At 42.3% G+C, this 26,565-nt stretch overlaps 2 protein-coding genes across 11 annotated transcripts in view; one reads left to right on the top strand and one right to left on the bottom strand.

Moving 5' to 3' along the window:
• FAM20A (FAM20A golgi associated secretory pathway pseudokinase) overlaps nucleotides 1-6,514 on the top strand; it is a 55,427-nt gene extending 48,913 nt beyond the window's left edge. For all 3 annotated transcript variants that reach the window (XM_065563672.1, XM_065563671.1, XM_024104627.3), the window contains exon 11: nucleotides 891-6,514. In XM_065563672.1, the coding sequence (XP_065419744.1) occupies nucleotides 891-1,155 (265 nt within the window). In that variant the 3' untranslated portion in view covers nucleotides 1,156-6,514. The remainder of the gene's footprint in view (nucleotides 1-890) is intronic.
• PRKAR1A (protein kinase cAMP-dependent type I regulatory subunit alpha) lies at nucleotides 4,057-25,392 on the bottom strand. 8 transcript variants are annotated; one of them, XM_065563675.1, is made up of 13 exons: nucleotides 24,998-25,392; nucleotides 24,130-24,236; nucleotides 22,771-22,838; nucleotides 21,734-21,915; nucleotides 14,595-14,768; nucleotides 13,725-13,816; nucleotides 13,403-13,464; nucleotides 12,800-12,846; nucleotides 11,683-11,841; nucleotides 9,884-9,944; nucleotides 9,236-9,357; nucleotides 8,308-8,389; nucleotides 4,057-6,513 (listed from the first exon to the last, which is right to left on the bottom strand). In XM_065563675.1, exons 4-13 carry the CDS (start codon nucleotides 21,908-21,910, stop codon nucleotides 6,341-6,343), a joined length of 1,149 nt encoding a protein of 382 aa, XP_065419747.1. In that variant the 5' UTR covers nucleotides 21,911-21,915; nucleotides 22,771-22,838; nucleotides 24,130-24,236; nucleotides 24,998-25,392; the 3' UTR covers nucleotides 4,057-6,340. The 8 variants fall into 8 exon arrangements, with proteins under 8 accessions (XP_065419747.1, XP_065419748.1, XP_065419752.1 ...); XM_065563676.1 differs by having other exon boundaries at nucleotides 22,771-22,841; nucleotides 24,998-25,149; XM_065563680.1 differs by having other exon boundaries at nucleotides 21,734-21,912; nucleotides 22,771-22,841; nucleotides 24,998-25,149.
• Between the last annotated feature and the right edge of the window lie 1,173 nt (nucleotides 25,393-26,565).

Below are 26,565 nucleotides of genomic sequence, written 5' to 3'. Positions count from 1 at the left end.
AAGCTACCAGCTCCCTTAACCAGCTGCACCAAAGTCCAGTCCCCTTCACCGTTAAACATTAACATCTTAGTTCCCCTTTGAGTTTTTTCGAACTTCAGCTTTGTGATGTGCCTTTGTCTATTAGACTAAAGAGCCTGCTCGAGTTAGGTAAAGGTATTTATACACATAGGTCAAGCTATGCTCTAGTCCAAGATGTTGCTGTTACTATCACTTACAAATTGCCCTCAGTGTTTTTATAGCTATATAGCAAAAGAGGTTCCTTGTCCTAGCTCAAAAAATCTAAAGCTAAGCAGAGAGAAGACAGAGTGGTACTTGGCTACCTTGCAGGGCTTCTCCTGGTTGGTAAAGTGCCTAGAGGTTCTTGGCTCAAATCTCATATAGCCACGCAAACACGTATCATTGCTACACTTCTGTTACATTACATACTGCAATATTTTAAAGGAACTGAGGCCTGGTCTACCCTTGGGAGGGGGAGAATCAGTCTAAGTTACACAACTTCAGCTAGGTGAATAATGTAGCTGAAGTTGACATACTTAGATCTACTTACCGCAGGGTCTTCACTGCGGTAGGTCGAATGCTGACACTCCCCCGTTGACTCCACCTATGCTTCCCCGAATCAACAGGAGACCGCTTGATTTATCGTGTCTTCACTAGATGTGATAAATCGACCCCCACTGGAGGCAAGTGTAGACATGCCCTGAGTGTTCTGCAACTCTGTCCATTTCCATCTAAAACACCACTTTGTCAAAAATACTTTGACAAAAAAAAAATTTATGAAACCCATTCTAGCCATCGTCCACTAGCAAATTGCTGGGCTGACACAGCATCTTACTGCTGGGAGGATACAACGAGTCGGTGTAAGAGTCTGACCTGAGTCCTTGTTTTCCCAGAATAAAGAGGACAACGTTATTACACCTGCAGCTCCTGGCCCTGCCGGAGTACCGGCTCAGTGATGTCATGAGGGAATCCCTCCTGCTGGATCACCTTGCACCTGTCCTCACTGAACCTCACCTCTTAGCTTTGGACAGACGGTTGTGGCTCATCCTGAAGACCGTGGGGAAATGCATAGATGCACATGGAGAAGACAAGGTTGTGGCCAATGACACCAAGCAGGTGGAAGTGCCCTTTTTTGACAGAGTGACACCAACCAGCTAGAGCCTTAAATTCTTTTGGGGGCAGGGAAGAGCCCCTGGGAGCCAGCAGGTGAACTTTAATTGCTGATAATTTTCACCTACACCAGCCTGTTGGATTGAGAGGGGAGGCTCTTTGGAAGGGCTCAGATTCTTACTGGGCTTTTATGGTGATTGCCCCACTAAAGCTTCAGTGCATGGGGTAAACTTTTGCCAAGTACATTTGCAGGCCAGGGCCTGACCACTACACTCATTCCATGAGCTGCTGTCCTTCAGTGGAGCAGCCCAGACTCATCTGCCCTGTAGCTGCAGGGCATGCCGCTGGTAAGAGTCTGGGCATTGGCTCGCTGTACCTGCCCAGGAGCTGCGTCCTGTCCTTGAGATGCCCCAAAACTGGATCCAAGAATGAAGCTGGAATAAAGCAATGCTGAAAGGAAAATGTGCTTAGGAGGGCCAGGTTCTGTGAGAGAGTTCATGCCTTTGAGTCAAAGTGGCCTTCATCACGTCATTTCCTGTAGAATGCTAGGGCAGCATCTGTCACTTGAAAGTCAAGAAGGCACATAGGGCCAGCTCGGCACCACCTGTCTACTATTCATGCAATCAGAAGCACCTCCATCAGCCTTGGGTAAAATGACAAGCAGCTCCAGGTGAGTTGCGTGTCACAAGGCCCACTTCACAGAGCCAAAGATTTGAGTTTTTCAGCTGGCGTTATGGGGGTGGGGAGGAAGAGAAATCATGCTCTGGGTTGTAAAGGACAGGCCAATTAGCATTCATATTATTTAGGCCGCTACAGTGCAGTTCTGCAAAAGATAAAGAGCTTGACGAAGATGCAGCACTGTTAAATCCACTCAGCCGAGAACTGGGCTGCTAAGCAAGGGGCTCTCTCTCAGGTTAACGTAGGCACAGAATAACAGTGTTAAAAACCAACATTTATTTAAGCAGTTGTAAGGCAGTCCATCAGAACACAGTGGAAGCTAGCAACCGATTGAACTCTGCAGAGGTGCTAGAGAGAATCAAAAAGTATCGTAGGAACTGGAGACCAAAACAAAACATGCCAGCTCCTCAAAAGGCCTGAGATAAGCTGTCCTCTTCCCCTTGCCTCCCTAGGAGGCTTAAAAATAGTTTGCTAATTGAACCTTTACCAACTGGTTCCATTTTTTAAGTGTTCAGAATGAGAGAGCCGAGCTTTTTTAGTAGCCTAATGAAAGCAGTTGAGAACTTGACAGTTATTTTCCAACAATTTGTGCCAAATTATCACCACCACTGTATTCTGTGGTGTGCTTGATAGAACGTTTGACACCTGTCAGCTGAGAATTTGACTCAGATTGCATTTGATGCATTAAACCTTTACAAACAAGACACATGGATTTCAACTAGAGTTCTTAACCAGCTTTCAGCAAGCTGCCTCAACATTATAGTTTTGTTGCTAGCTGAAGTTTGCCATTTTAAGCCAGTGAGTTTTCAGTAGTGATAATGGGTGCAAAATGAAGATTAACCTCAACTCTAGCTTATCAAGTCTGTCCCCATCCTGCCTACCCTCCCCAAGGGACTTGTACTTTAAATTTACCTAACTCCAGAATTATTTTGAAATTGGCTATATGTCAACATACTATAACAGGTCCTCAGCAGACTGCAATTATCCTTTGGAGTAATCAGAGTAGTGTTTTGGCAAAGCTAACATCCTCTCAATGATTCTCTGGCAATTAGCTAGTGGTAAATCTTTGCTTCCCTACTCTGGGTTAGCAAGACCGATCCCCAGTTGTTTTTCTGTTTGAGGAAATTTGATTTGTTTTGTCTTTTATTAAAGATTCCTCCAATATTTTAATGTAATAAAGATAAGAAACCAAAGAATAGGTGCCTGGCTTGAGTCTTAATTCCATCAAGTGTTTCCACTTTTCTACCAAAGCAACTCTCTGTATAAAGCAGTTAACTAGTTCTCTATTTTCAATCAGTGCTCAAAAGAGCTCTGCATACTCGTGGGGGTTCCCCACTCTCCTTTACATTGATTCTAGTAGAGCAGAGAATGGGTTAAAATAAATGGACTTGAGAGATTTAGCTTGCAATGTAGTGTAGTTATTTCAATGCAGGTCTTGATGTTCCCAAAGTCAGATCTCCCTCTACTGGTGATTTTAGTGCAAATGTATCAGGAGGAATTAGGGCTGATCCCTTGCTCTTAAAATGTGCTCCGAGGCTTCCAATCAGCTGCTGATTTCACCAGGGAAAATAGACAGGAACACCCCTGGCTGATTACCCAGAAGCCACCTCCACCGATCCCAGATGCTGAACACATCAGACCAGATTTTCCTCTCACCCGTAGTGAGTCTCCAGCAGTCAATGGTGTTACTCCTGCTGATGTGTAAAGCAGGAGTGAGTTAAGAATCACACCCACCTCTCTTATTTCTTTTCACGTGCCCAGCAAGACATGCACATCTAGTCAAAGTTTCTACTCGGGTCACGTCTGAGACGACAGTGGACAATTTAGAGAAGTTTATGAGCTCCAATAATGGAGACCAGGTCAACAGTTTGCTATCGTGAATGGGGTAAAGCGAGGTCAGTAGTAGCTAGATTAGGGGAAAGGAGAAGAGGCACAAGATGCGGATTTTACAAGCATTTATTCTATTAGATGTTGTGTGCACCAAATACCTGTGAACAGATGGGAGTCAGACAACTGAGAATGGTCAGGGCTCCAAAAAAGTCAAGATGTTATGTGTCCAAGAGGAACAGCTTTGCTAGCTATATAAACAGACCACAAGGTAACTGCTGTGAAGGGAATTCTCATTTGTGAGAAGCTGTGATTTGAACTCAAGTCTGCAGAGGTAAAAAGCTAATGTATTAAGCTACTTAGCTTCCTACAACCGATTAACAATTCATCCCTGAACACCACAGCAAAATAAGATACAAGGGGGGAAAAAAAAGACAGATTGCATTTAAGAATTTAAATCATTTTTATTGCTTTACCTGCCATTAGGACAATCTATAACAAAAGGAATAATAATATATTAGCACATACAGTACATCAGACTTATATAGTCAGATAACAATACAAAAATGGTCCTCTGGTTGACTATAGCTCTCTAGGGCAGTAGACTTCATAAATTTGCTAAAGGTGACCTAGCAAGAGATTACTTCTAAAGCCCTGAATGTTAGCTAAGGCAAACTATGCCAAAATTGTGGTTTCAAACATATTTAAATTGCACACAAAGGTAAAGCTATAACTGTGATTAATATTTAACTCAGACTTAGCTGGTTTATCTTAATCTTGTAGGTAAAACTACAAAAGGGAGTAAACAGCAAGCTAAAAAGATGCAATAGTGAAACTTATTAGAAAGCCTTATATAAAAAAATGTGCATTTTTTGTGGCGTTCTAACTAGTTTACATAGGTGGTTTTGTTTTGTTTTTTTGGTGCTTCAACAAGGATCAAATCAAGCTTCAAAGTAACTAAAATATATGAAGAAAAAACCTAGTTAGTCCGAAAACTGAAGAAAACAGTTTTAGAAAACTAGTTTTGTTTACTCCTGTAGAGCACTGATAGGAATCCTCCACTCAAAGATCTTCTGAAAAACAAATAGTTCACACAATGTAAGCATTTTACAATTAATCCAATCACAGGGAGTTTGTGGACTCTGATATATCCCTAAAACTGCAAAGACCTGATACCCTCACCTTTGTATTTATGTCTGATGAGCAGACATTTTTAAAATGTCTACCAGCCTGGAAACTAGTCTACCATGTCCAATTACCTCAGAAAGGAAAAAAGAAGGGATCCATCATTAGAAACAGTTGCATAATGAATACAAAAATGCTTGCTGTCACTCCCAAATACAACCCTACTCTAGTTTATATAAATTACAGTTTAAAGGAAGCCTTAAGTTGCCTACATTATTGAACTGTGGAATTCAGTCAAATCTGTTGGGTAATATTGGTATGCACAGAATAATACAACACAAAGCTGGTAAATACTGAAATACATTTAAGACTCAGCAACAGGTTCCAAAAATATGTAAAATATTTTCTCACGTGAATCTGAAAAGCTGGGCAGGAAACAGAAGACGCAGTATGTGTGTTCAGACTAACTTTAAAATGAAAACTAAAAAGGTAAAATAACTTCTGGTTGGTTTAAAAATATATATATACTTAAAACAATAGAGTAGCAGAAATAACCAGAACATTCACTTTTTCTGCCTCACATTCTCCCCAGCATCCCTATTCATCTCATTGGGCTAGGTGCTCCACCCTGCATCTGATGCTGGTTGTGAACAGACAAAATTAGTTTCCTGGGTACCAAGGAGTTAACTGAGCAAAGAATCTTTTGAAGGACAGAGTCAACTGTGAAATAAGTAGCAAGCAAAAGTTACAGGGCAAAACAATGGACGCTTCCAATTCCTGCACTGCATCCGGAGCACAAACCTCTATTTGGCACTAGCTGGGTCGTTGTACAATTCTTGTGCCAGTCTAAGGACAAGTGACTGAAGTGTTTAACCCAAAGTTTTGCTATGGTTATGAACAGGTATGATCTAGAGGGGTGAATCCACAGCTGACAACAAGACAGGCAAAGATCAGTTGCAGTGAGAGTCAGGGAACTAAGTAATATCGGCAGCAGTTGACCAGAACTATAAACCTTAAAAGCTTTTACGTGAAACCTGACAGAACATAACCAAGCAATCCTGAACCAGTAGACAAGGGTACAGAGCGACTGCTAGCTTCCAACTGTGGCTGTACTAGCAGCCGATGCCTCAGGATTGAACTGAGGATTACAGTACCCAGAAAATTTAAATCTACAGAAGCTCAATTAAAAGGGCAGTTCTCTTTTGAAAAGAAATACAGTAGATTAGGACCACAGGCTAAAAATATGAACAATTTGGAAAGTATCTGTAAAAAAAATATTTTCCACTGTTACATCCTTACTCTATGGCAATTGGCTGGGTGCCAGGATATCTCGTCACCAACAAGCAAGGCAGCAATGGCCCAACTCGGACACTAGACATTGCATAGAGAGAAGCAGTAACAGCAAAAGTCTCCATAGACCTCTGTCTATTTAACGGGCTAGAGCGAGCACAGAACTAATGCTCTAAAATAAAAACGATGCTTTGATAAAGCAATTTTTCTTTAAACAGACAGGAAGCTGCAAATGCCAGTGGCCGTGTGGCTCTGCACAAGGGAATAAAGCAGTCTGCATTCGTGAAGCATGTATCTGAGAGGGAGCAAAATTTCAGACAGACAGGGATACAAAGCTGTTGTACTGCTGGATGTTTCGTTTGAGAATATCTGAGCATGGACCCAGGACACGCTCAAATCGGGGTCGGTCAAGCTTTACACATTTCAACGGGCCACGAGCAACGACTGTGGCAGCACGAGGACGGTTCATCAATAGAGCTATTTCACCTGGGACGACAGAAAGGGAGAACACGGTTAAAAGAACTGTAGCTACCACACTATTTAAAACGGCTACAAGAGTGCAGAGAAGAAAACGTTGGGTTTTTAGCACTGATCAGAAAGATCCGTGAATAGAGTTGTATTAAAAATGAAATCAGTTTAGAAACCATTCAAGGGATTGTCAAGTCAGCTGCTTCAAGAATAGTGTCTATGAAAGTAGACTTGTATTCAAAAAAAATGGGGGATATTCTGGGGTGTTCAGGACAGTTTGCTGCACTGTCTTTTTGTACCGGTTTCACTATTCATAGGAGGTCCGAGTCATTTTTCTAGTGAATGAGTGGTTAACAAAAAAGTAACCGTTTGCAGTAATGCACCTGCATAGTTATTAATATGTAGAAATGACTGTTTATTTACCTTATCAATACATAAAGATTGTAGAACCTGGTATCAAAGGACATCTTTTTAACGTAAAAACGAACAAAGCACCATTTGAATACAAACAGCTCTGAAATCTATAACTACTAATTTGAGAGAGAACAGTTCCCTTAGTTTAGATATGCTTTGGCAGTGGGGTAATGGAGATCCCGTATCGGGAAACCTCTAGCTTCCCATTTAAGAAAAAATAGAAAGTCAAAAGGCTGTGTCTCAAAAACCTGTTACAGTTGTTAAGTACCACCACAATTACCTATTACAGACCCTAAATACCTAGAACAGAGACATGTTCAACTTGGCAGTTCTATTTCCATCCGAATATTCTGTACCTATATGTAGCAACAGTAACCCCTACAAATACTACCGTGACGATTTTGAGGAAATAGACATTTTCCCCCGGATTACTCTGCATATACTCAACCCCAATGGTTTTTTGATAGTAAGTTGCACTTCCAGTTTCATGCATCTGCCTGAGGACCCTGCAATTACTACTCCTCTGCATGTTCTTCAGGCTCTCCAAGAGGCTAAATGCTAATTAAAGTACTAGCAAAGCTGAAAAACTGAATAGGCCATAGGTAGGCTTCTTCTCTCCCTCCCTTTTGTGCAGGCCTGTGCACTTTTGGCATTGCTCTGAAGCCATTCCAAGATATTTCTTTAAACTTCAGCAGACGAGTTAAAAATAAAGCAAACACGGACACAACTCAAAACTATTTACACTATTTAAAGAGGGCTGGACCCAAAAAAAAGAGTCAGTCAACATATTAAAAAAACAAAACAAAAAACCCCACAATCAAGTTAGTGTCCCTTCAAAAAGCAAAGTAATTTACAGTTAAGAACATCCAATTTTACATTACCCTCAAAATATAGTCTTAAAATATAAAGAAATGTATATTTCGTCACAACCTTAACAGATGCAACATATAAACATTAAAGCCCTTCTGAAGAAAATGTGTATGTACATGAAAGACTTCATTTGAAGCTGATCAATTTACATCGTTTTCCACAAATCAATATATGTTATATTCTACCCAACTAAATATTTTCCTTTGCTATCAATGTATCAATTTTTAAGCTAAAAATACAGAGGCTAAAGAGGTCTTCATAATGGAAGATGGTTGAGACCTTGGAACTAAAGGAGATGGTACCACCTTTCCACAATACAGGGGCTTCTGAGCTTTTAGTCATTTACATGGTACTCAAAGGATTATCACAGTCTAGTTAATCAAAAAAGATATTCTCAAACAATTGACAAATAACCAAACCCATCCTGCTACTACCACCCTCTTAACCCACAGTAAGAGATATCACACAGCTATGGAGACACACAATGACAACAGTGCAGCCAGTTACACCTGCAGCAATGTAACTTACCAAAATAATCAGAAGGCGCCAGTCTTCCCACTTCAACAAATTCTTCATTCTCCGACCTCCGCTGTAATACTGCAGCTGTGCCCTTTAATAAATCAGTTATTAGTAAAAGGAGTTTGCCAATATCATTTGAAACATCTTAACTTCCACAAGAACTCAGCTTCATTGCAGTGTGTCATACAGGAAGTGTCTTATCCATTAAAAGCCCCATTACACACTTCACGTATATTTCACTATCCATTCATATTAAAACAAAGGTCCTCTGGGTCTCTCCTTTAAATCCCCTTAGGATGGTACTTACATGCATCTTAGAATTCCTACTGACTTCTTTGTTATTTTACAGGCATCTTATAATTTGATTAGCAGGAAACACTCAAGAGATAATGGAACCAATAACAAACATTACTAGCCATCTCCTGTTCTATTCTTCTGTATTCAAAAAAATTAGGAAAATAGTGCAGGTCTGGGAGGGTGATACTATGGATTATCAAGACAACTTAAAAAAATAGGTGATTAGAAATATTGTGGTTCATCTATTATGAAACTAGCAAGGCAGTTTCTGGAGATGCTTGCTTATCTAGAGACGCACTATAGCACCTACCCGAACACCTACAGCTACTTTCGGGTATAGGACCAGAACAGTTTTACACCCTAGACATCCTCTTTTGGTGGGTTTCCAATTCACTTGGCCAACAGGTACTTGAGTGGGTTGATTTACGGGCTAGACCAGCTACCTCACTCTCTTGGAAGTGCTATTTGTAAAAACAGCAAAGCAAGTTTACATTCACCTTGCCTGGGCACCCAAAAGTGTAAGTTTTAGTCACATCATTCTCAGAATTTTACAGACACAAGGAGAATAAAATAAATTCCTAGAACCCGGTGTTTCGTTGTGTGTAACTCAACATACTAAGCAGAAGTAACATTCACTCACCTCTAAGATAATAAAGAACTCATCTCCTGGTTCTCCCTGCACCACAATTTTCTGTCCATCCTCAAATTGTACCGGTTCCAAGGCATCAGCTACAGTGAGACGCTCCCACTTGTCCAGAGATTCTAAACAAAGTCAACAGTCCAAGTCTTTTAATATGCATCATGCAGTATCTGTTCCCATGCTCAAAACATTACTCTCTCTCTGGTAATACCCATTTGTAAAAATCAAGACCTTAATAATAATGATCTTAGGCTACGGCTACACTAGAGAACTTAGAGCAGCTATACTAGAAAGCTGTTGTAAGACAATGGGAGAGAACTCTCCTCTCGACCTAAATAATCCACTCCAACAACAGCAGCAGTTTTGTAGGCAAGAGAAGTTCTTCCGCTGACATAACACTGTCCACACCGGCACTTAGCCTGGTGAAATTTATGTAGCTTGGGGGACGGGAGTGGCTTATTTACACCCCTGAGCAATATAAGTTACACCGACATAAGTGTAGTGTAGACATTGCCTTAGGATTATGCAAAAAAAGCAGCACACACGGAACTGGTTTTAACAGATTACCACTAAAGATGGGTAACTGGGTATCCACCTCATTACAATCCGCCATAACATCAAAGTTTAAAGTGAAACCTTCTCACTCACCCAATATAGATACTTTACTAAGGAATTCTTCATACATCTTTCTCTTTCTCAATGTACTGCCCTGTAAAAAAAAAATCCAGACAAACACCAAGATAAGCTTTTATTTTCTACTCATATTTTGTAGTAGTTTTAAAGTTAAAGATAAGCCACAAAAAAGGCCACAATTCAACAAGACTTAATACACCTCTACCCAGGCCTGGTCCCCACTAAGCCCCCACTTCGGACTAAGGTACGCAAATTCAGCTACGTTAATAACGTAGCTGAATTCGAAGTACCTTAGTCCGAACTTACCGCGGGTCCAGACACGGCAGGAAGGCTGCCCCGTCGATGCCGTGTACTCCTCTCGGCGAGCTGGAGTACCGGCGTCGATGGCGAGCACTTCCAGGATCGATCCGGGATCGATTTATCGCGTCTTAACCAGACGCGATAAATCGATCCCAGAACATAGATTGCCTGCCGCCGGACCCTCCGGTAAGTGAAGACGTACCCCCAGATATAACGCGACCCAACAGAACAGGAATTGAGATACAACGCGGTAAAGCAGCACGCCGGGGGTGGGAGGGCGCGCAGGGCTGCGCGCTCCAGCGGATCAAATCAAGTTCGATATAACGCGGTTTCACCTATAACACGGTAAGATTTTTTTTGGCTCCTGAGCACAGCGTTATATTGGGGTAGAGGTGTATATTCTGTTTTAAGGGACCAAAATTTGCTAAGTGTCAGTGCCTTCAAATCTCTGACTTCGGTGAGAGCCGAGTGCTCAGCACCTCTCAGAAGGCACTCAGGCAAAGGCTTGCACAATATACTGTCCCTAAATACTTAAAAAAAAAAAAAAAAGGCATTCTACTTGTAATGAACTTTGAAAAGCGTTATAGATTTGCCCATATCCATTATGATCAATGTTTTACATAATTTATAGGCCAATACGGCAACCTTTACTCATGGGAGTAATAATGCTGGCGTTTAAGGACTACTGGCAGGAGTAAGGATTGCGGGATCAGCCTCATGTTTATTCTAGGCCGTATAACTATTATACGTGGTTGACTGTAGTCGCTTAGGACTATTTAAACACAGACCAGCAAAGTGGCAGGCTAAGACAGAGCAGGAGAATTGAAGTCCAACAAGAGCAATCACACTGTTATAGCAGAATGATTATTATGGTATCTGTGCTGATATTTAAAACACTGCATTTGTAATTTAAGATTTGTCTTGGTCTAACAAGACACTCAAAATCTTTCCCTCCTCTTCTTGCCAGACGTACACAAAAACTGTGTGAATGACAGCATGGTTACTAGTCATGACCTAAGGGTACGTCTTCACTACCCGCCGTATCGGTGGGTAGCAATCGATTTATCTGGGATCGATATATCGCATCTCGTTAAGACGCGATATATCGATCCCCGAACGCGCTCACCGTTGAATCCGGAACTCCACCAGAGCGAGCGGTGGTAGCGCAGTCAATGGGGGAGCTGCGGCCATCGATCCCGCGCCATCTGGACCCCAGGTAATTCGATCCAAGATACTTCGACTTCAGCTTCGCTATTCGCGTAGCTGAAGTTGCGTATCTTGGATCGATCCCCCCCCCAGTGTAGACCAGCCCTAAGAGAGTCTGAAGTTTCTTTTTATCCAAGATACGAGTCCCTCTGCAGTCCAACGCAGACAGAGGGCCTAGTGACCAGGAGTAACTGGAATGATCACTCAAGGTCACAAAAAGACATTTCTGTTTAGTAAATATGCTACCTTGAATTAACTGCACAACCATACATTCAAAACAAGAAAAAAAAAAAAAAAAAAAAACTTGCCATAAGGATTCTTCTATAGCTGTCTCTGTCAATACCCCACAATTTCACATTTGTTTTTGCTTTGACAGTTGCTGCTCTGGGTGTTCCATAAATCAGGGCAAGTTCTCCAAAGCTGCCACCTTCACCAACGTTGGTTGCCCACTCGTTGTTCACGTATACCTGAAAGGAAATACATATTGGTCAACAAGGGCAAACAACTGGCCACAAAGATACTTTAAAATTTCCTCTTATTCTGTGCTATATTTTTAGACTATATTACACAGGGAAATATTCTAGTTTAGATCACTCCTGAAAGACCGGAGATTTAATCATGAATTTGGCACCATTTCCAGGTTGTACTGAGATTTCAAAGACTTTGGGGGGAAAGGACTGTCTTTGTATGTACTATCCCAATACTTCTTCGTAGGTATGTTCCATTTTTCATCCAAGGATTTGTGAACTTAAGTCTCAGAACTTGATAGACCTGTGAAGTATTAACTCAATTTTACAGCTTGGGAAACAGAGAAAAGATCACAAGAGGTTATGGCAAAAATTGGATAAAACCCAGGTCTGTCTTTACTAGTCCTGTGCCTCAACTACATGAGTATACTCCAGAGGTAGTCAGTAGGTGGGCCAGATGCTTTTGAATGGACTGCAAAAGCCTATTTACTTATTATCAGCATTATTGTTATTTTTGTCTCTGGAGTCTGGACCTTGACTATACCTTGACCAAGAAAGATGGATCTTGACAATAAATAAATAAATCATTGATTACCCCGGTAATACTCCCTCTCCCTTTGTTTCTGTGCTCATATAGCATGAAACATTTTGTCAGCATTCAAACTGTTCATTTGGAGTCACACAATATAGGATGACCATATTCTGCGCAGTTGGGCAGTCACATCCACAGAGCTGCTCAAAAGGAGCAAAGAGTAACAGACAAAATAAGCTTTCTTGAGAAGGATCCTGTTCTAAAGGAATATCCCGAAAGAACGGATAACAGAACAGTTCGGCCAGAGAAAAAATAAGTTCTCATTTCCACACAAAGAATGGCCTCAAGATGTTACCAGTATTTCTGCAAGGGATAGATACATTTGCAGTTAATACAATTAAAATCTCAGCCATTATTAAAGCTTACATCCATTTCTCCTTGATCGACAACGTAGAAGTTATCTCCTTCATCACCTAAAGAAAATAAAAAAATAAAAAAAAAAGATACAAAATTCAGTTAAAAAAACAAAACTGTAAAGTGATTCGTGTTTTATAAAAATGGCAGAGGAATATTAAAAAGGCACTTTGGGGGTTTATACATTAACCCTCAGTACCAGGCCTGCCAGAAGATGCCTCAATAGGGCTAAAAAAAATGTGCATTGCCCATTTTATTCTGGAAAAATGTGTCACCACAGGCACATTTCCTCACCCTACCTGTGAAAGGGACACCTGCTGTTGTGAAAGAGAGCAGCAGCATTACCTCTCCCCAGTAAATTCACCCAGTATACTCTAGAACCATCAGAAGAGTTTAAGCTGCTGATACAGACCGGGACTACCTGCAGTGGCTCCACTCTCCTTTCCCCCCTCCCCACCCCCACCTCCAACGTAAGTTGTGGTTCACGTAAAAAGCAAGCAAGGTCTACCAAGAAGCGTTCTTACAGCCGTAAGAGCAGAACAACAAACCCATAGATCCAGAATCTTCTCACAACCTACAAATTGTTTAGTTATCAATGCAAGCATTGTCACTTACCTTGCTGGATCACAGTCTCGCCTGCAATGTAGGTGACTGGGAACATAGCATCAAAGATGTCACTGGAAGAGATTTTTCAAAGTTATCATTAGTTTGGTTGCCTGTTCTATGCACAGGTGTTAGTACTGACATTTGAGAGAGATTCTTCAGGATCTCTCCAGTTGTTGATGTGGCTGGACTGACTGATCCCATAAAGCTGTTCAGTTTCGCATGTTGTGATTTGTTTAGAATGTTTGTTTTTAAAACACTAAAAGCTTTAAAAAAGCGACAGCGAAATCATACTGATCGCAAAGCAGAGCCAAATTAAGAGATTAGCTCCTACCTTCTTTCGTTATCATCAAGATGGGCAAACAGCACATTCTTCTCAATTGCTTTTGCCAAAGCAGCCATTGTCTTGTAATCTTTAGGAATAACCTAGAGCATAATCAAAACCAAAGCAACTCTGATTACAAATGTTGAAGAAAAAAAAAATCTTTGCACTTAGTTGGCCAACTAAATGAATCCAATTACTGCAATAAAACATTAGCCAACATTTTGTATGGCCTCATTTTTCCTTTCAAGTGCTGTAGAAAGAAGAGGAAAAGCTTGTCAATTTTTTTTTAAGATCTGTTTGAGTCAGTATAAAGAGAATAGCATACGTGATCTCTTAAGGTTAACTATATAATTCCATGCTGAAGTTTGCAATTTCTCCCAGACACCAAGGATCTGTTTTGACCTGGGTTTGCTCAAAACAAGTAGTAATATACCCATAAAAGATGGAAGAAATCTGCTCCACCAGAATGGTGCACTGTACTGAAATTCTGCCAGAAACAAGAGGAAACATAGCCAGATTTTATGGAGTGAGACAGCGGAACCAGGATGTAGTTTGTCCAGAAGTAGGAATGGCTCAAGTGAAACCAAAGCCTTGTTACCATGCATCACAGGCTACAACCCAGAGTAAACAACATGCATGGCTCGGCATGACTGCTTTGTAGCCCTACCATGTGGGTTAGCAAGGCCACACCAGCTGGTTACTATCCAGAAATCATGCACAAAGCTGCAGTGGTTTGGTATGCATTTATGTAACGTCACTGGGGCAACAAACAGGGCTTTTCACAGAGGACAGCAATATGGCCCCTGGATAACAGTGAGACCTAGATATGACCAAAGCTGAGATTTGCATGGGTTTGGGAATGGTTAAAGTGTAGGTCACCTTTCTAACATATGATGCAGCATCCTCTTCTGTGTAGACTTCTGCACTGATGGCCCCACGTCTTCTTCGGCCCTTCACCACAGGGTTCATAGGTGGAGGAGGAGAGATTTCATCCTCACGCGAGTCTGAGCGTGACCCAGATTTCTGTTGAATCAACAACTGTTTTGCTTCCTCCTAAACAGGAAGGAGATGTTTCCGTGTCACATAATCCAAGAGTAAAAATGTAGTTACATATCATATTCCAGTTCAGTCTGCCAACATAAGAGATTCCTCTCTACTATTAATCTCATACTACGGCAGATGGGAAGATACTTCTATAACAGTACTGCTGCTTTAAAACACAGCAGCCTAACAGACAAGAGTCATTCAAAATCTATTTCCCTTATTAAAATAAACTGGCACTTTCACCCCATTCTTATGACGTAACCAACACACAATGGAGGAACTCGGCTTTTTAAGTGCTGCTGCTTGCATAGGGTGTATTCAACAAGTGAGCCCAGTAGTTTTTCCCTGGAGTTTTTTTTTTTTTTTTTTTTTTTTTGCTTTCGAAGACAGAAGAGCAGTTACCCAGAAAACCATGTTACAGAAGCAGCTAGAAAACAAGGTCAAGTCATTGACCAAGTTGGTATTTAATAACCTTAGGTTATTTTAACAGAAACATAAATGAGTTATTGGGTGGATGTTAGTGTTCATAAATCCAGCCATTGGTTTACATTCCAAGCAACAGATTTGTTAGCTTTTATAAAAGAGTTATATATTTTCCATACTGATCACTTGTCAAGTTGAATGAGTGAGAGATTCACCAGACTATTAGAACTGAAATAAAGTTAAATCTAGCTAGTCAGTCACCCAGACTACTGGTTCCTCTATATGTAGATAAATCTCTGCATTAAGCATCTTCGCATAACTATCATTTTCATATGACTTTGTATTATGCCTCTTCATATAACCTTGTATTAAGTCTTTCCATATAACACCTCTATTTTCATACAAAATTGTATCAAGTCCTTTGATATAGGAACTCTGCATCAAATCCTTGTATATAAACTTTCTATTGAGCCTTGGTATAATGTTATAGTCCCCAAGGATAGTTAAGGTAGAAGAAAAATGTCTTTTCGCTAGGAGTAGAATAAGATCTCCCTCCTTTTAATCAATTGCCCTGTTGAATGAATGAGGTGTGAATGAGCAAGGCATGGAAGACAAGCACCTCCAGACAGCTGCAACAGTGGGAGAGAGGATGGAAGCCAGATCCAAGAACAATAGAACTTGTCAAGTGGTCTCATTAAAGAAGATCAGACATATTGAGGGTCCTGGGAGTTAGAAGGGAGCACCTTCTTTTGAAAACACCCTCTTTGAAAATAAATGTGGCAGCCTTAAGACAACACCCAGAAGGAAGCGCCAAGGATGACCAACTGACACAGATTTTGCATCTGGTATAGATTTGCATGAGAGGGCAGCTGCTATAAATGTGAAGTGTCTTGTAGAGGATCCCGGGTCTCGTCTTGTCAACATCAGAGCATTGATCCGGATCAACAGAAGCCCAGCTCCACCTCTCCCCCATCTAACTCACCTGGCCAGTGAAGTCAAGGGGAGCAACTAGTTGGTAACAACAAGACGGAGTGTGTGTGCGCAATATATATCATATGCGTAAGATACAGTGTTGATTGATACATGTATTACCAATAAATGTGACGCTTTGCCTTATCCTCCCTGAAAAGATCCTGTGTAGTATTTTAAGTATAACATATATGCACTGAAGGAGTTGACTCAGGGTATGTCTACACTGCAAGTAGGAGGTGCTATTCCTAGTGCAGGTAGACAGACTTCCACTAGCTCAGCTCAAGCTAGCGCACCCAAAATAGCAGTGTGGACATTGCCACACTGGCAGTGGCTCAGGCTAGCTGAGAGAGTCCACGCCTGCCTGATGCCCTGGATCTCCACTCACGAGGCTGGCTCAAGCCAACACCGGTGCTGCAATAATCACACTGCTAGCTGCAGTGTAGACAATGAATTAAGTAGCAGATTTGATATTGCTAGAACCAAAAGTGGTACCAAACTATTTAAAATCATGACAGCTTCAGCTAAGTTTTCCAAGCATTTTGGTATAGGACTTTGGGATAAGACCTTAAAAACTGAGGAACCATCTGCTGTGCCTGGATCCCAGGGCACTTTTAATTGCAGGCTCTGATCCAACGTCCTTGACCGAACTCTCCCCTCCCATGTACCGCCGGGCAGAGTTCTGCTTGGCTGCCATCCTCCACTCCGGATATACATGCAATGACACTTAAATGCTATGTATAACCAGAGTGCTTTGGAAAGAAAAATCAGATAAACATTACAGCGACTTTACATTTTATGCTTCTTTGCTGGCCAAAGAAACTCCACTGGTCTGCTTAGTCAGTTTCCTCCATGAGAAGCAGGAAGTGAATGAAATAATGTGTGATGTTTCAAAAAGCTGGGGGATATTTAAACTTATTTCTTTCTATTTTTAGGGAAGAGTCCATTACACTCAGGTTTTGTTAAAAATAGTTCAATGACATAAGGGTTGGGTTTAAAACTACAGTATTTGACAGCATCCTTTATATGGCATATATAATGACAACATCTGCAAACATTCACTCAATTTCCACAGCCCACTTCCAAGGATACTCATACACATACTCAGAATATACATAGAAAGTTGTGTTTAAATTGTATCTATTTATCTGTGACACAAGGTCCACTCTGTTTGTTCCAATACTATAGACATATCAGGAGGAACACAACTTGAAGTCCAGTAAATTTAAAAGTTAGGAGTACTGAAAGTACAAATTACCCTTCCAAATCTTGTCATTCAACATTCATATTCTCTTTTTTAAAAATATGATTTCTCTCCCATGTGAAAGGTCCAATCAAACAATAGGGTAACTGACTTATGATACAGGGGACACAGTGAAACTAACTATACACTAAATGCTTTCAAATTTACTAAATAAAACTGAAGAGGTAGAAATGTATCTTGCTAAATTACTCTCTTTCAGTGATCAAAGATGTTATACCAGACAGAAGTAGTATTTTAATTAGCATCCCTTTTATAGTTTCAGGTGTTAAGTCATTTATATCAGTTGAGACGTTTAGGTGTTACTGTAGAGCAGAAAGCCACTGTACTAGGCCCTGTACAAACTTAGTAAATGGCAGTCCTTGCCCCAGAGAGTTTACAATCTAATCACAATTTGTGATAACAATAGGTCATAAAAACTCCACTTTTCCTCCTCAGTTTATAAAGGCTATATATTGCAGCTAGATATTGGACAGAAACATTTTGCATGGGGACTGGCAAGAGAATAACCATATAATTACTGGGATGTCACATTCCTCAAAAAAAAGGAAGACAATTTTATCAGTGAAGGCAACTTATGCATTAAGCCTGTATTAAGGCGTCATTTGCTGACTTGGACCCTGATCTTGCAAGCTGCTCTGACAGCTTCCAGGACTGGGGTCTTAACTGTTTAATGCCATCATTTTTTGTGTGAACTGATGGTGTGGAGTCAATTTAGAGCATTTTACTGTGGACAGTCAAGCAAAGAACATTTAACAGTTAATAAAAAAAATTGTTACATGACCAATATCTAGAAATTGTAATACAAGTCTGTATAATGAGTGTACATTATAAAAATTTTATTATTATATATACACACACAGTATTCTGAAGGTAGAGTTCTATCTAGGAACAAAACTAACGTTTTTAAAATCAGCCATTATAGGAAGTACTCTTTCAGTTTCAGAACTATTGGACTGCATAGTTAGATATTTTAACTACTTCTGAACCCAAACCTCATTAAGTGACTCAGTAGTCTCCGTTGCTTCTGTGCAATTTGTACTTCTAATGGATGCCAGCAAATCAGCATGCCACTCTAGACATCTGGGAAAAAAGTTAGCATTTGATGGCTTAATGCTAAACAAGGAATGTTAAAGATCTCCTCTAAATCCACAACAGCAAGGTGAATTTAAGGGAAATAACCTCATTGTGCCCGTGTTTTGTACATAAGTCACTCACTGTGTCGAGTGCCCTGTAATCCCTAAGCATGGGAGAGTGTGAGCATGGCACAGCACAGGGGAACAGGACAATTAAAATTGTTTTTGTATTACACAGTTATATATTGACAGTATTTTTTTTAAAGTGTACTTATCCCCATGGACAGTTATGCCCATTTTTTAACAATTACCTAATGGACTGTAGTAGTGACCTTTGCATTATCTACACAAAGCTTCTACAGCTCATAAGCCAGAGTATGAGGCCAGACACAGCACTGTGTAGCTAGTAACTTATTATTCTTCACTGGTGTTAAGTAAGTCACATGTTTGCAGAGTAGAACACACACATAAAAGGTCTTAGTCTGCCACACATAGACCAACTACATGGACATTTTATTTAAAGTGTAGTAGTTTGGTTCATATGGAAGCATTCTTCACCAAATTACGTTTGTAGGAGGAAGAAAGGCTTGAATTCCTATAGATAAGATGGACGCAGGAATTTAAAAATAAATTGTGTATATATATATATATATATAAAATTTATTTTTAAATTCCTGCGTCCATTTATATATATATAAATTTGACACGGATTTTTTCAAACAGATGGAAGCTAATTTTTTAAGATGTAAACTAATGAATCATGGTTAGAGATACATCATGTGGAAGAGGTAATCAGAAATATAGAACTACAGAAAGGAAGAGCTGAACAGTGATCTTTATTTCAGCTATATATTTAGCCTCAATTTTTAAAGTAATGTTTCTTACTAGTATGTTTTTTGTCCATATTGCCACAGCAGCCTCTATCTTCCCCCATTTAACAGGGTTACGGGGGTATATCAACAGATAGGTCAAGATGCATCTCTGACAAAATAGAACTTAAGATCCAAAGGCCACATTCCTTCACAAATCTCTTCATTCACCCAGAAGTTGAAGGTGATTAATAATCGTGCTTAGCACTTGTGCTCTTCAGCCACAGATGTCAGAGGACATCCTGTGCTAGACTAAATCTTTGCTGATCTGTTATTTGATAGCTATTTAGGCGTTATGACACCTGGTTAGACTAAGGCCAAATTTAGAATCCGTGGGCCCAATGGATGAAACTCGTTAGAGTACTTTTTTTGTTTTTTAAATACAAGTCTGCATATAAAAATGGACTTCAAGACAAGCAAAGTGTTTAAGTTCATATCATGCTTTCATTTGAGATGAGAGAGATAAATAAATAAATAAAATACAGTGATTGCACTAGAATCAGTTAACATTATATATGGTGATTTATCTTTGATAGTATTAAAGGACCTTTACTGAAATTTACAAAAATCCATTTAGGGGAAAATGTAAATATTGAACTACTATTATTTTCAACCTTCTTACAGGTTTGGACTCAAAGTGAATACAGCTTATTACATTTGAAACAAAAAACCTTGAGTTATTTCAACATGGACGAATACATTCACTTAAGTACAGAGCTAGCAGGACCTGTTGTCTTACTAAAAAGGAATTTGAACTTCTTTTATCAGGTTAAATATTGCATTCGCTGCATGTTAGCCTACTACACAGAAACATTTGTCTTTTCCCCTTTTACGTCCCAGTAGTTATTCTAGCTATATACTGTGAACTAAATGCAATAAAAGGTAATTATTTTGCAATATTCAAAATAGTTACACTAAAAAGTGTTGAAATGCAGAATTTGGGATTTATTTGGGATTAGAGTAACAAACCCCACACTGACAATCAGTGAACTTTACAGGAGTTGGGTAGTTTGCTAAAGGCATTTTATGGAGACCATTCTTGAAGATACAACTACGCATTCAGGTTAAAAATGTCGGAAGTTTGACACAAGTTTATCCCAGTTCTTGGCCACAAAACAAGGGATGTTTTTCTTCAGATATTGTGCCCAATAGTAGAGTTTGTATTAAAATCTGCAGCATTCACTGATGGATCCAATAACTAACCAGTGGTCTGCATGATGGAATCATAAGGCAGATGCCACAGTTTGTATGCTGCTTGATCTATGCTATTCGACAGACTGAAGTACAGAGGGGAAAAACTATTAGGAAAAATGAATTAGAATAAGGAGAAAAACATACATATGGATTTACAGAATCCAAATAGTGAGAAGAGTGCCTGCAACTGAACATAACGTGAAGTGACAGCAATAGCCACCGCAGTACTTACCAAAGACTATTGGTTTGCAGATGCAGAATATCAGATAGTAACCGGCAACAGAAAAGTACTAGATATAAATATGCTGGTAGAAAAGATCAGTTACACCAAGTTCTGCCCTTAATCACACCTTACATAAAAATGCTACTGTAAAGATGTTCAGATAGAAGAAATAGGTAATGAATTACTCAATGGGGCTAGTCTTAGTTTCAAAAGCGGACACTGGAATGTGAGGATCATATTTACACAGTGTTTTCCATGCACAAGGAGCCCAGAGTACTTCACACAAGGTGTGTGCAAGAATCATTTAGCTCACCTCTGGGACAGAATGTACCAGCCATTTAACAGAAACACTGAGTTCAGGACAGAAAGCAAAGACAAGTTTACCTATCTGAAATATGGGTACAAGTCTCAGTTGAAGTACAAGAGGAAAGTCACCAAATGTTAGTTCTCAATGAACAAGTCTGGCTAGGATTACTATTTTCCCCCCCTCATCAATATTATATCCACAACTCACTATAGAAAATTAATTAGCCTCAATATAAAAGCTGAATGCCCGTCACTAAAATACTTCAGGGCTGTACATAAAAATAAATTTAATCATTTAGGTCATCATAAATCACGCCATATGTCCCACTATTGACCCCAGTACCAAACTGACAGATTTTATTTCCAGTAGCCAACTTGAATCGGTTTCCTTACTAGTTTCTCCCCCCCCACCCCCCAATCATATGGGCATACTTTTGGTTGCTATAGGGATGCTTTTCACTAGTGAGCAACTGGCATTTAGCTATAGAAAAGACATTTTCTTTTCCAAACAAATACCTTGCTTCAGTTTCAAACTTAAACTACTAATAAAAAAATATTGGTCAAATCTGAATCTCAGTCTTTATTTTAAGTAACTATGAGAGAGACTGTAAATAAATGCATTCTCCTCCCCGGCACCACAGACTTATTTTTACCTTCTCCAATCTTTCAAAATATTCCCTGAGGAATCCCATGGGTCTCTCGGGTCGGACTGTACATAGCTGTACAATGCAGTCCTTCAGAAGCTGCTGGATGTTGTGTTTTTGGACATAGAGTTCGCATTCTCGGAGGCTACGCTCCTCCTCGCTGGTGTTACTGCTAGAGGCGGCCATTGCTGCTGTTTAAGAAAAAAAAAAGTTATATGAACTACATGGAGAACTAGGATGATCCAGCTGACATGCTGCCTAGCTATGCTTCATATTAACTTTTGTTGCAGTGATCTTGCTTTAAGAAAACCCTAACTTACCTGCAGGGCTACTAATTAAAATAAATGTTCAATTCCCAAGTCTGTGCTCTGGCCCAGCAATGCAGAGAGGTGATGTACTTGGCATCTAGGAGGAAGTGGGAACCTTGGGTTGCTCCACAGAAATTCCCACAGGCCCAACAGGAGCAGAGGTTCCCCTCCCCCCCCCCGCACTCCCCACCCCCGCTGAACGAAACTCAGCAACCCTGGCCCCCTGAGCATTCTGAAAGACATGGACTCATGTGGGCATAGGCTGTCAATTATAACCCAGATTTCCTGCCCCAGTGAAGTCCCTCTCACACCACAGAGTTTTAAAAATATTTGAAGTATGGTGACACTTAAGATAACAGCAAAAGTCAGCTCCCTGGTAATTGTAGCCATTAACAGCTAATAGAAGCCATGGAAATACAGATGTTTGCCCAATGGAGATGCTCTTTACTTCAAAGTAACTAAAATGGGGTGACATTTAGTCTAAAACACTTAATTCTGAAGTATGCTCACAGTAATTAGAACTATTCGATTTCAAAACATTACATACAATGCCAGATCTTAATAGGATTTATTAGTAGCATAACTTCCAGTGTGTAAAAATTTCCATAAGTGTTACTTTATCCAATTTTTGTTTATGCAAGTTGCTCTAAAAAGGTTAACAGAGAAAAGGCTAAAGTAAAAATATGTATAAAAAGGCATTTTCAAAGGTTACATAAAAACACATGTAAAGAAAGTTACCTGGGGCACAGATAGGGACAGCTGTGGATATGTAGAGAATTTATAATGAAGTGTGCTGATCCCAATATCTGCTTTTGGGAGGGAAAAAAAAATTTAGACAAAAAATAAGTTGCACGTTTAATATCTGAACAGTCACTGCAAAAATCCAAGTGCTACAGTCCTATTACACACGCTTTTCCATTGAGGCACGAGATTGACAAACACAGCAATATAGTCAATATAACATTAACTACATTTGAAATGTGCTACTAGAGATTATAGGAGGACTAAAGTTAATTTGGAATAGGAAGAACAGGAGTACTTGTGGCACCTTAGAGACTAACAAATTTATTAGAGCATAAGCTTTCGTGGACTACAGCCCACTTCTTCGGATGCATAGTCCACGAAAGCTTATGCTCTAATAAATTTGTTAGTCTCTAAGGTGCCACAAGTACTCCTGTTCTTCTTTTTGCGGATACAGACTAACACGGCTGCTACTCTGAAATTTGGAATAGAACACTTCAAACAGGTTGCATTCTTGTCACGTATCTCAACAAAAGTAAGTAGAGAAGCAGCTACATTGTAGTGTTTATGCAACACACACATGTGGTTTACACTGAGGAAAGGCTGCCTGAAAGTTCTACAGTTACCCCTTTTGTTTTGACAACTTGCATGCTGAAGGTCAATAAGTAGCCTAATTAAATGTCCAAGAGTAACTTTGTGGCTCCATGACAGCCCGCAAATTAGAGTCTATGGAAAAAGCATCATGATGCTGATAGACAGCAAGCATGAGTCGCTAGTGGCTGAAAGAGACTACTGTGAAAAAACAATGCCAATAGAGTACACAGCAAGCAAGCCAGCCCTATTTTTTCCTTGAACTTTCTACATTTTGTAACAATAAAACTTATTTAAAAAAGCTACCATACACAATTGCAATGACTTTACTATGAGAACCTAAACAACCCCATACTTCAGGGAGTTACAAATCCTGATCCAAATTTTGGACCTTGATCCCATCTCTAATTTTTAGTTCAATCTCCAGTGCCAAAATTGAAGCCTCTACATGGAACCCTGATGTGAAGAACAACCAGAATATATTCAAACCACAAAATAAGCTCCTCACATGGGGTGAGGGAATCCCCCCAAACAGCAGCTGAAATATTAGCCTCATCCATTTGTGAGGGAGATTCCCTCATTCGGAGATTAGTTTTGGATTTATAAGCAGCAACAGTCTGAAGGAGAAAGATTTAAAAAAGTAAAATTTGAAGTGTCTCATTGAAAATCTTTGCAAAAATCCTTTTCAGAAAGGTGATGGATTTTTAACGTTTTATTGAAGCATCCAATGTAAACCCTGAAAAGCTAAACATTTTCCCATAATACCTTCTCACTTCCAGTGAAAGAAAACTTTGGCAGCTCTGTGGTTTATTGGCTGGGTTCGGTGCGGCACATAAAGGAACCTCCTTTCAAATTACCCCAACTTGGGGTCCCTGCAATTCAGGTGGAAAAGGTAACCCTGCCAAGTCTGATTCCTTGCAGAAGGCAGGGATCCTCTCCCAGGGATCAGATAAGGCAGGATTCACATTCAGGGGTGCGGGTCAATAAAGTTAAACCTCCTCTTTCTCCACGTGCACGCAGGGGGTGAAGATTCCCCCACCCCACGCAAAACACACATAGCAAACCTCCCCCAATTCTCATGCTCCCAGACAAGGCCATAACACCATACCTCCACTATACTGCTCCCAGCCCCGTCCTCCCGCAGGTCTTCCCCCCCCCCCAAACAAGGCCCTGCCCAGTGCCCCCCTCCTGGCCCCCCCCACCACCAGTGTACTGCCCTCCTCCCCCACCTCCTGGGTGCCCCACCACCACCAGTGCCCTCCCCCACTCCAGGCCTTCCTCGCCCTCCCCCCCCGTCATACCTCCCACCCGTGTTCTCCCCTCCCCCCCACCCCCTAGACCGCCCCGCCACCAGCGCCCCCCTTCTCCTCCCCTCCCCCATCAGTGCCCTGCCCTCCCCCGGGGGCTTCCTCGGCCCCAGGCGCCCCGTCCCCCCCCGTCCGGGCCTTCCACGCCCCCGCCCCGCGCGGCATCCCCGCCCGTGTCCCGCCTCCTCGCCCACGGCCCCAGGCCTCCCGCCGCTCCGGACGTGCTCCCCCGTGGGGCCAGCGGCCTCTCCCCGGGGCCTGCTCCCGCCTCAGCTCCCGCCCAGAAGCCTCCCGGGGCGAGGCGGGACCCGGGGGCCCGGACTCACCGCGGGGTCCGGGCGGCTCCCTCGGCCTCTCTCAGCCCCGTGCCCCCGACCCGGACTCCGGCCTCGGCGCTGATCTCGGCGGCGGCGGATCCCACCGGAAACCAGCGACCTCAGCCAATCGCCTGCCAACCTGACGTCAATGCGCCTCGCTCTCACTGCGAGCCGTCACCCCGGTAACCTTAAAGGGGACGCGCCGCTCCGTCAGCGTCTGAAAGGAGCCGCCGACACATTCCTCGCCTCCCGCTTAAAGGGACCACGGCGCCCGGTTCTGTCCTCCCCGCTCTGCTCCCTTTGAAAAGGCTCCGCAACCCGCCCCGCCCTCAGGGGTCTGCCTTGCCCAGCCTCCTCCTCTCCTTTAAGGAGCGCCCCGCCCCGCCTCGTGCTCCAGCCTCCCCCGGGGTGCTACCGCCCGCCCGCTCCACGGGAAGGGGACGTGGTGGGCGGCGCGGGCTGGGGCCGGGCGGGGCACGAGGGCCCAGTACGGGCTGGGTACAGGGCCCCAAGGGCCATGCACGGGCCTGGCCGGGCTGGGCACGGGGCCCCGGATCCGGGCTGGGTACGAGCCCCAAGGGCCATGCACGGGCTGGGCACAGGGCCCTGGATCCGGGCTGGGTACGAGCCCCAAGGGCCAGGCACGGGCTGGGCCGGGCTGGGCACAGGGCCCTGGATCCGGGCTGGGTACGAGCCCCAAGGGCCATGCACGGGCCTGGCCAGGCTGGGCACAGGGCCCCGGATCCGGGCTGGGCACGAGCCCCAAGGGCCATGCACGGGCCTGGCCGGGCTGGGCACAGGGCCCTGGATCCGGGCTGGGCACGAGCCCCAAGGGCCAGGCACAGGGAATGGGATGTGAAGACCGGGCCTGGACTGGGCTTGGGATGAGGATTGGGGCTGGACACAAGCCCCTGAGATGCTGGGCTGGGGACGAGGGACAGGCTGGGCACAGGGCCCATGTCCTTGGCTAAGCACTTGGCCCGAGGGTACAGGTCCTGAGATCCAAACACGGGCTGGGCTGGGGACGAGAGCCAAGCTGGGCTGGGGACGAGAGCCAAGCTGGGCTGGGGCTAGATACGGGCTCTGGGAACCAGGCGTGGGCCGAGCTCAATATGGGTTTTGAGGGCCCAATAAGGGCTGAGCATGGGACATTAGAGGCAGGCTGGGTTGGGCCGGGGTTAGATATAGGCCCTGGGAATTAGGGCTGGGAATGGGCTGTGAGGGGCATTAGTTGGCTGAGCCTGCACCAGGTGTGAGTCTTGTGGCTGAGTATAGGCAGGCTGGAGTGGATATGGGCTGCGCCAGTTCCAGGCCCTAAGGGCTTGGTTCAGGCTTGACGTACCTCTGTGTCCCTGGATTCAAAGGAGGTCACTCATTTTAGTCCCAAAGTTCCCAGTGTCCCACATCACTTTTGTGGTGTTTCCCACGGCAGCCTTTCTCACTATTGTCCAGCTTTTCATCTGTCTCATTAAATTACAGTGTCAATCAAAGTTCTTTAGAAAGGGGGTATCGTTATCCTCACTTTACTGCTGGGTAAACTGAGGTAAGTAGCTGTGAAGTGACTTACCGCAGGTCAC

This window comes from Chrysemys picta, chromosome 12, assembly GCF_011386835.1.
Source record: "Chrysemys picta bellii isolate R12L10 chromosome 12, ASM1138683v2, whole genome shotgun sequence".
Taxonomy (NCBI): Eukaryota; Metazoa; Chordata; order Testudines; family Emydidae; genus Chrysemys; species Chrysemys picta.
Note: the sequence above shows the minus strand (reverse complement) of the source record. Positions and strands in the feature narration are given on the sequence as shown.

Excerpts from the sequence above, each read along its gene's own strand:
- PRKAR1A (XM_065563675.1), bottom strand. The coding sequence starts at position 21,910 with ATGGCCGCCTCTAGCAGTAACACCAGCGAGGAGGAGCGTAGCCTCCGA. Across the intron at positions 14,769-21,733 it reads ATTTTGAAAGATTGGAGAAG|GAGGAAGCAAAACAGTTGTT; the intron begins GTAAAAATAAGT and ends CTTCCTGTTTAG. Across the intron at positions 6,514-8,307 it reads GGCGCCTTCTGATTATTTTG|GTGAAATAGCTCTATTGATG; the intron begins GTAAGTTACATT and ends CTGTCGTCCCAG.